Genomic DNA, 9,193 nt, shown 5'->3' with positions numbered 1-9,193 from the left:
GGGGATCCCGTCCTCCGGATTTCATCAGCGGCAGAGGGGAGACCCATCACCCAGACCTCCTCCAGTGGGGAGAGCTGGGTGACGGACGTGGTAAATCATCTTTACTATGGATTGTAATTATCGGTCTGGCTATAGTGACAACCCCTGCCTGGCTCCACCCCTACCCCTACCTCACAAAAAATGTCTGTGTCTTTTCTATTCCTGTGGGGTTGATGAGTTTGCAAGGTGTTTGTGGGATCAGATATAATTTATTCATGCTTAGAATATTTATTATTTACCCCCCTCTGTTCAGCTGTCAAAGCATCATTGTTGCCTGAGAGTCTAAATCTTGATTTTTCTTTTAATATTCTGATTAAAAATAAAAACCAAACCCCAATCTGCACAGGATCTGCAAATTTAAAGTTTAGAAACACAATTTGATCCAATTCATTACCCACATGATACTTTTAGGCCACCAGCTGACTAAACCAGCTCTTAACCTGAACTGTTTGTTCAGGTTAAGAGTCACTCCACACATGAGATCAGATTACTAATTATGTCATCGTGATGTCACCAGGGTTACCTCAGCCTGGATTTTGGTTACATTTTTAATGGAAAACTTGTTTTAGGATCAAACTGACAGGGAGTTTTAAGGCTGAGGCAGGACAGGGGCAATTAGGCAGTCTCTCCTCTTGCATCATGGGAAATGTAGGATCTAGAATATTTTGGAGCTTGAGCCACACTATAAATGAAACAACTGGATATTTTAGCCTCTGCTTCATTGATTTTAACTTTCCTTTTCAAGCCTCGTTTGTCTTGGGAGTCTTCCAACTCTAAGGGAGTGAAACACAAAATCCCAGGAATATCCCTTTAATCCAAAACCACTGAACTAGACTCTGATTCATGCAGCTTTTGTTTCAGCTGTCACATTAAAACTGGATTCACTTCCAGCTGTGCGACATGAAAACTTGCCCACATCTCAGGGAAATCACAACGGGGGCCATGATCGTGTACTGTCCCACTGTTCACAGTCTGTGGAGCGGCTCCATGTGGATGACATCATCACTACAGTCTGTCTCTCTGCTGTTCAGCTCCAGAAACAGGTTCACATTCATGAATTAAAACTGAGCTGACAAACTGCTCTGTTCATTCTGTTTCACACTAACACTTCCCATTGAAACGTGGTCTTATAGCTACATTCATATTCCCCTTTAATACTGCTTAGTCAGCCTAATTGCATCAACCTCCTGGTTTCCTTGAACCACATGCACCTTGTGCTCTCAGCCATTCAATCTATGAGGTAATTAGCTGCAGCCTGCTACAAATGGTGAAGGCTATTCATTGAATGGTCATTAGCGCTCATGAGATCATAGTGCATTTTAGACGTGAGCTGCTTTATTCAGCAGTGGAGCTACAGATTTGAGGTTGCTCATAAGTCACAGAGAGAGTTGATCATTTCAAACATGGTTAAGTTTGAGTTGATTCTGATATAACCTGCAGTAAAGCATATTAAAATCAATCAGATTTAAATGAGTTCTAATGGGAAAAGCATATTTCCCTCAGTTGATCTCCATCTTCATCATCACAGATAGTAAATAAGACACCATGTGTCATATTTTTCAGATTCCCTGGTGAAAAACATGTATCCTACAAGAATATTATGGGCTATAGGAGACAGCAATAGGTAAGCTGTGATGAGGTCATTACTCTGTGCACACTCAGGCTGTAGGCTGTCTCTACATGAGTGTTATGGGAACATTACAGAGAGCCGTCGTTAGGGGTGATTTCCAGGGTTGTCATTGTGTTTTACATCTTTGTGTGGGGGGCTGACAATGATGCGAGAGCAAATCGGGTGGGAGAGCAGGTCATCACTGTCTGAGAGAGAGAGAAGGTGACTGAGTGAGTGACTGAGGGAGAGAGAGGGAGAGAGGGAGGGAGGGAGAGAGAGAGAGGGGGAGTGAGAGGCAGGAGAACAGACAGCAGCAGATGCGCAAGGTGCTCCTTCGCTCTCAGACCTGCAGCAGCGCTCAAAGACCAGACATGACCTGCCCCAGGATGGCTCCAAAAGTCTTTCAGTGGATGTAAACCTTTTTTTCTTTGCATGTCGGATGGATTGCATTGCTTCATTGTCTTCTCGGACCACTGGAAATCTCAGAGGTTATTTTACGCACACGTGCGAGCGCTCACTGTGAATCACTGGATGTCCGGATTAAAAAACCCTGTGGCTCTTTTTGGAGGGTATGACAGATATGAATTAGATGGATATACAAATCAAATAGGTTTCCTGGGCAGTGGAATATTTGCTAGGTTACACTTGCAGCCCACACACACACATGGCTTTACCGAACTCACCGGGGTCTCCTGGAGCTGGGAAGCCCAACCCCAGCGTCATAGACCTGGGGACAATCTTCGTTGACTCCGACATCATATTTGGATTTACAAGTCACCTGCTGAAGAGAAAAACAAAGGTAAGATTGCCAAGAGGAGATGATTGTAGGCTAACACACGTGTTCTCACACTCTAATGTTATTACTGAATCTACAAGAAGTGAAGCAGTGATGAGGCGGACAAATGATGCGCGTGTGACGGCTCCTGTCCGGTGATCAGGACCTCGAGCACCGTGCAGCCCCCAGTCTCCTCTCTGATCAGAAACTTCGTCCTGGATTTTCACTTATCATTAGTCTGTCTTATTCAACACGTATGCAATACTGTACAGTGAATAAAACTACGTCAACTTGTCTTTTCTTAGATGTTTGTTGAACTTAGAGCAAATAACCAAAAAGCCACCCAGAGGAATCAGAAGCTGCTTTCAATTAAACCGTTTAAAGCACTGCCTGAGAATAAAATTAGAAAACATCTTATCACAAAATAAAAATCCATTTGAGTGAGTATACTCTGAAACATTTTAGAGCAAAAACGCAATTTGTTCTAAGTTGTATAGGCAACAACCAGGAGACAAAAGACTGTGGGTTTTCCATAAATAGGTCGTCTGAGGGCAGGAAGAGAGCCCGTCTGTGATGTTAAGAGCTGCATCGCATGTGGCCACTGTCGCTTACATCACCCGCATGAAATATTTAAAGTTTACCAATGAAATATTTAACCTCAGTACCCCCACACCCTGCCTGTCTGAGCGGCGCCGTTCCGCGTTTAGACCGGAGGATGGCGCCAGAGTCACACCAACAACACACAGAGTCAGTCCAGAGCCCCGAGAGGAGAGGCAACAGCTGCTGATGTGCAACTATTCTATTCTATTCTATTCTAGTCTAGTCTATTCTGTTGTGGGAAGTAGATAAATAAATCACTTCCTTCCATTTGTGAAAATGTCATGGGGTTTATTGAGGTTTTTTTTTTTATAGTGAGATGTGTTTGATGGTCAGGATTTCAGCTTTTTTCACACTGCCAGCTTTCAACCTTTGTGCAAACACACAGTGAAGCCAAACTTTCAAACAACTTCCAGTGATTGTTAATTCCCAGACCCCCCCCCCCAAAAAAAAGAAAGAAAAAAAGGGGCATATTTCAAGATGAATTTGAGGGGAAATGTGGATTAAAAGATGCACAAGCCATCGAGAATATTTCCATTTGATGAATTGATGCAGTCATAAAAAACATGGAGTTTCAATATTTCTCTAGTGGAGAGCTGGAAAAGTTGATGCTTGATGCTGTCAGACTGTGGTTTAAAAAAAATTCAGCTGGGAAATGTGTATGAAAGTGTGTTGAGTAGACTACTCACTCAGACTGGTCCATGGCACAACAACAGCTCTGACCCCTCATACAGCCCCAGCACAGGGAAGTTTCCTTCAGCCCTCCCATTCTTGTAGTAACAACGCCTCCTGCGCACAGCTCTGCACTCTCCTGTACCAAAACTCCCCGGCTGCAGGGAAACTTGAAGCACACTCTCACCAGTTGACTTCGATCAGCAGCTACTGGTCCAGTACAATGTGACAGATGACTGGTAACCCTCAGTCAGGTCTTCAGTCCAGCCTATGGCTCTGCCTCGCGTTTCCCGGCGGCAAAACCTTTGAGTGCGCTGTTTCTCGAGGACGTTCTCCTGAAGGTGTTACCTTGATCTGGGAGAATGAGCTCATTTGGAGACAATCCAGCCCCTGATGGACGGAGCGCTAGCAACCGCATGTTCACTGTAAGTGTATCAATGCACATGATTAAGTGTAAAACGTGATTTGCTTGCGCTGGTGCAGGTTTTTGCAAGAGTTTCCACTTTCAACAAAACAACCTGCATTTCAGCGGCGACTCTGGAACAGGTGCTCTTTACTTAACCGGGTTGTCAAGGCACAAACAGTTTCACGACCACACTTGGGCGATTTTGCATTCAAGTTGCGACATGTGTCTCTCTCTCATTACCAAATGCTTAACATAACTTTTTCCTTCTGCTGCAGGTGGAAGGATGTGCGAGCGGAGAGTCCCCGGTTACCCCCAGGAAAAGGCTTCACTCCACGGAGGACCCGCGGTGCAGCAGCCGGCCTCCTCCTGAGGGCGCAGGGTCGGTTTCCATCTCCGAGTTGGAGGAGAAGGGAGGCTTCTGTCAGCAATGTCAGAAGAAAGTCTCCGAGCTGAAGAAGCAAGCGCTGGCCCTGGCTGACCAAAACTCACTTAAGGTTGGTGCAATAAGTTTTCTCATTGTATGCCCAGTTCAACCTTTTTCATCAAAGGGACGTGGTCCCTGTTTCATAGTATCTCTAAGCAAGAAATAAGGTTTAGAAAGTTTAGAAAGTTTGGAAAGTTACAGCCAACTTAAGCCTATCACCTCCAGCTGCAGCCTGTCAGTCTGAGCTGTGACATTTCTGCAGAGCTGCAGTCATTTTTAGTCTCACACACCTGCACCTGCTCTTTGAGCAGGTCAATCCATTTATAATCTACGGGAAATAAAATAAGATCCACTTGATTGTTTTAAATTCTACCAAGAAAGCCCTCAACCATCCACTTGTAAAGTTGTTTATTGCTACACTTGACTTCAAATGCTGGCCTTGGATGTGAAAATGGAAGCTTTTCAGACTTTGAAAGTGGCCCATTGTTTGGCTAAACAATGCTTATCTCTTTATTTTGCTGTTGGGTGTGGGGGGTCGAGGGGTTTGTAAATGAGCGAGTCGCTCACGTTGGAGACTGAGGAGGAAGTTAAGTCCCAGTCGACCTTCGCTGTGCATTGAAAGTGTTCCTGTATGGCTGCTCCCACAATTCCCACCACTGTTAAATATAGGCCCTGAGACCGCTGTTGTCGCAGCAGGCTGGGTCTGCCCTCGGGTCGGTTCTCCTTTGTTGTCCCGTTTTTTAGAGAGTGAGTCTGAATGTCAGATTGAATTACAGCTCTTCAAGGTTCACCCCCAAATCCCACAGCACCTGATGTTCATACGGGAACAGGTATAAAAGGGACAAGGGGGCATTTCTGAAGCACCTGGGCTCTCTGTTTGGGACATCTGTATGTGTGGTCTAATCTTTGTTCTGAGTATATCAGATCTATATTCAGGTATCAGGTAAGTCCATGCCGTAAACACATTAAGCCTCCCCCTAACTACCATTATCTGCCATGGGAACTGACCTCCCCCTTTTAGGACCGGACCCTCCAGCAGTACTTTGTGGCCTTCACCAGGTGCTCCGGGTTGTAGAAAGAGATGAGAGCGGCCCCCTTTCCCCCTATTTGGCACTTGTTGATGGCTAAATTGGGCCTTAATTCCAGGGTGGCAAACAGTGATGGCAGGGTGCTGTTATTGTACCAGGGTTGTGATATGGGCTACTCCAGCTGAAAGGATAATAAACCCATTGTCTTTGGGAGTTTGAGCTGCTCACCTGTTGGGCTTCCTGGGATGGACGCGGTTATGGATGATCGCTCCCAAATTGCTTCCTCCATGGAGGGAATAAGGTCAGCGGGGCGACTCAGGTGACCTGCTGGCGTGTCTGGGATCACACTACCTGCGAGGGTTCAGCCAGTGTTGTGTCTGGGATTGTCATGGGAAAAAATGACGAGAGCGGAGACTGTTTACCCGAGGTCGCGCTTCCCCTCCCTCCCCATCCGCCTGCCTTTTTTTTATGAAGAGGAAGTCTGCTTGGTCCCCAGACATCCCTCTCCCCCCTTACTCTGCCCGTGGACTTATTGTTTGAATACAGTAGTAGTAGCGAGTAGATAAAAATTCAAGGAAGACTGTTTGGGTAGAGTGAATGTGCTTTCATACACGAAGCCTGCTTGAGGGAAAGTTCACTGTTCATACACACTGAAGTCTCCCAGACAGCCTTTGTGTTTTCCTGTTTGGGTCTAAAGGAACCTGCTTACACTATGTCTTACAAAAAATTTAGGGAAGTAAAGGCCCTTTCCCTCCTCTCTGTAGCTCAGCACAGCTCTGTCCAGAGGGCTAAGTGGACAATGGCAGCGATGTAATGAAGTTTTTGCACAGAAACAACTGGGTCAGCATTGAAAAACTCTTTTTAAATGCTTTTTTCATCCATCCACCACATCCATTGGCAGCAATTAAATATTTCCATTCTTTCTGCTCTCTCACGCCTGCCTCATTTCAAGAGCGACAGTGGTGTATGACAACTTAAAAAACTATTTAAATTGCACATACAACTATATTGCCCTTACATACACGCAATTTGCAATGGTTTTCTAACTGGAAATATTTAATGACATTGTGTTAAAGGGCTCAACCTCAAATTAACTTAACTAAAATTATGTCCTTGAGCTAACAGCTAACAGTTTTAGCTGCTGTGGCAAATTTTACGTTATTCAGATGATTAAAAAACCTGGGTAAAAATGCTCTTTTTTAAAAGGACACACAGAAACAACAGAGACACTGACAACTCCCAGACATGATCTAATTAAGGGAATTCACCTTGTGAATTTGCATAATTAAAACCTATATGAAGTAACGACTTCAATAGTGAATAGCAGACAGCCTGGATTCAATAATTGTAGACTATGCTTAATGTGGCAGGACACAGCGGCAGGTGAGGTTTGATATAAAGAAAGACGATTGCTTAAATCTCAGCTTCAAAGTAACTAATTAGCTCTTTACTGTAATCAGAGGCTCAGAGAGGGTCGTGCTGCTGGATAAGATCCACACTCAGTTCAGTGCCTCTCAGCCTCTTTTTGTAAGTGTGTAAGGGATACTTCATATTCTGGTCATGTGTGCTAATGAGATGAGATGTGGGGGTTTTTTGTGCCTGTGTCATCAACCATCTCATGAAAAAGTTAGGAGAGTGTCAGTGACAACAATAGACTATTAGGTTTGTATAGAGCCTGTAGCCTGGGGTTATTGTGACCTGCAAGGACTATAACTCCTCACCCGTGGCCAGGCTGGAACAGTTTAGACCCCTCAGTCACAATTTAGACAGAGGCCCTGTCACTTGATACCTTTTTCTTCTTTTAAAAAAAGAGGCTAACCTTAATTGTGTTCACTGAACCATGATAGAGTTGACATTCACAGAGAATGGGAGCCAAAAAGACTGGATTATGAAATATGCATGGAGGTGCATCATTGCTCAGCTTTAAGGAATCCTTGAATTAAAATTTTGAAAGAGCTGCTCTACGCTGTCATGGGAAATGCGCCATTCGTTGTCTTGAAGGAGAAGATTGACGTCACTCAGCATAGGTAAAGCTAGCAGCTGGCTTCGTTTTAAAGCTGTAGGGGAAATACCAAGCCTGTTACCTGGCTAATGAAGGTGCAAGAGAGAATTATTTTAGACTTTCTTCTTCACTTTGTTGTCTGTTCTATCTGTACTAACAAAGTTAAAGTGTAAATGACACGTTAAAAAGGCTTGTTTGGAAGGCTATTTGTCGTTGAGGTACAGTCTCCTCCTAGTCTAACAGCGGTGTACAAGGCTAACAGGCTAATTGTCAGATTTTGTGCTAAGCTAAGATAATAGTTTGTTGGATTCCTATACAGTATACAGGCATGAAGATGGTGTCCATAGTCTCATTTGATTGAGTTCTTTTAAGGATGTTTACTGTTCGTATCTGAAATATTAAAATGTAAAACATAAGGTTGTTAGATATTTGATGTTTTTTTGTTTTTTTTTCAAATGTCAGACTAGAATCTCTGGGTATACACATTGGGTTTTTGTATATTGCAGAGACGGCTGCTGTAAGGCCTATGAATATAAAAGCAGTGCTTGGGCGCTCCATCAGTACACTGACTGATTAACAGAGAATGTCCTGCAGGGAAGCTCTGGATTAAGTTGAGCTGGTGGAGTTTGAGGTCAGACCTCACCTTTTGGATGACCTTTGCCCTCGGGAAATGAGGAAACTGATTTAAAATCCACAAACTAATCAGACCTCAGTAGGCATCCTGGTATAATGAAGTTAAATCTTGGTTTATAGGGAATGAGCGAATACCAGCTAATCATGAAAACTGTGCACTGCTGATCTATGCACAGTGTGTCCAAGGCTATTACGGATGATATGTATGAGTGTGACTGTGAATGTGGCTGCAGGAATTAGTTTGTACCATGAGGCCTTTTGCCAGTTTTTTTCATATTGAATTCATAAATTATGGGAACAGTAATTTCCTCACATGGCTCATTTGGATTCATGTTTGATTTGTTTCTGCTTTGTTCCTCATTTAACCCTTGATCCACTCCAAATGCAGAGTTGTTAATGAATTCACGTAAGTGTTTCAAATCATGTTTTGTTTCCCCCAAGCCCTGAAGAAAGGAAATTAATCAAACCCACGTCACGTAACTCATGTTTCCAGGCCAAGAACTCAGTGATTTGAGTTTGTTTTAATTTTTTTTCAAATTTTTTTCTCATGTGCTAACTCCATGTTGCTTGCTTTGTGCCCATTTTATTACTGCATTCTGTGTAGGAATGCCCACTTATGGACTTGTACAACTGCCACGGAAGAAGTGGGGCAGATTGTTTGGTTGCCATGGCCAAGGAGCGTTGCTTTGTTGATTATTGTACTGTGTGTGTTTAGAAGTCAGTGTAAGAGAAACGGTTCAGAAGAGATAGGGACGAAACGGGTGATGGTGAGTGGCTGCAGTTGTACCTACCTGGCAACAGTCTTCAGATCATTTGGAGGGGTGTGTTACTTCTTCTTTGTTGGCTGACCTTTGACCTCTCCCTGAGTTCTCCCAGTCTTTATAGTGGGTTAGGGTTTCAGGGGGCTGACCTGGGTAGGAACAGGTGTACGCTGCCAGGTTCGCTGCAGGAGGGCAGACGACAGCAGAGTGACTGGCAGACGGATGGAGGGGAGGACAGAAAAAAAGA

The 9,193-nt window shown here is 44.0% G+C and overlaps 1 protein-coding gene across 1 annotated transcript in view; it reads left to right on the top strand.

The window, feature by feature from the left end:
* Positions 1-3,826: 3,826 nt before the first annotated feature.
* Positions 3,827-9,193, top strand: part of kif26ab (kinesin family member 26Ab) — a 67,162-nt gene continuing 61,795 nt past the window's right edge. Inside the window, exons 1-2 of the mRNA XM_085768096.1 lie at positions 3,827-4,117; positions 4,374-4,592. Of these exons, the coding sequence (XP_085624222.1) occupies positions 4,055-4,117; positions 4,374-4,592 (282 nt within the window). The 5' untranslated portion in view covers positions 3,827-4,054. The remainder of the gene's footprint in view (positions 4,118-4,373; positions 4,593-9,193) is intronic.

Source organism: Trachurus japonicus, chromosome 22 (genome assembly GCF_045865225.1).
Source record: "Trachurus japonicus isolate A0001 chromosome 22, Traja_1.0".
In the NCBI taxonomy this organism is placed as follows: domain Eukaryota; kingdom Metazoa; phylum Chordata; class Actinopteri; order Carangiformes; family Carangidae; genus Trachurus; species Trachurus japonicus.
Note: the sequence above shows the minus strand (reverse complement) of the source record. Positions and strands in the feature narration are given on the sequence as shown.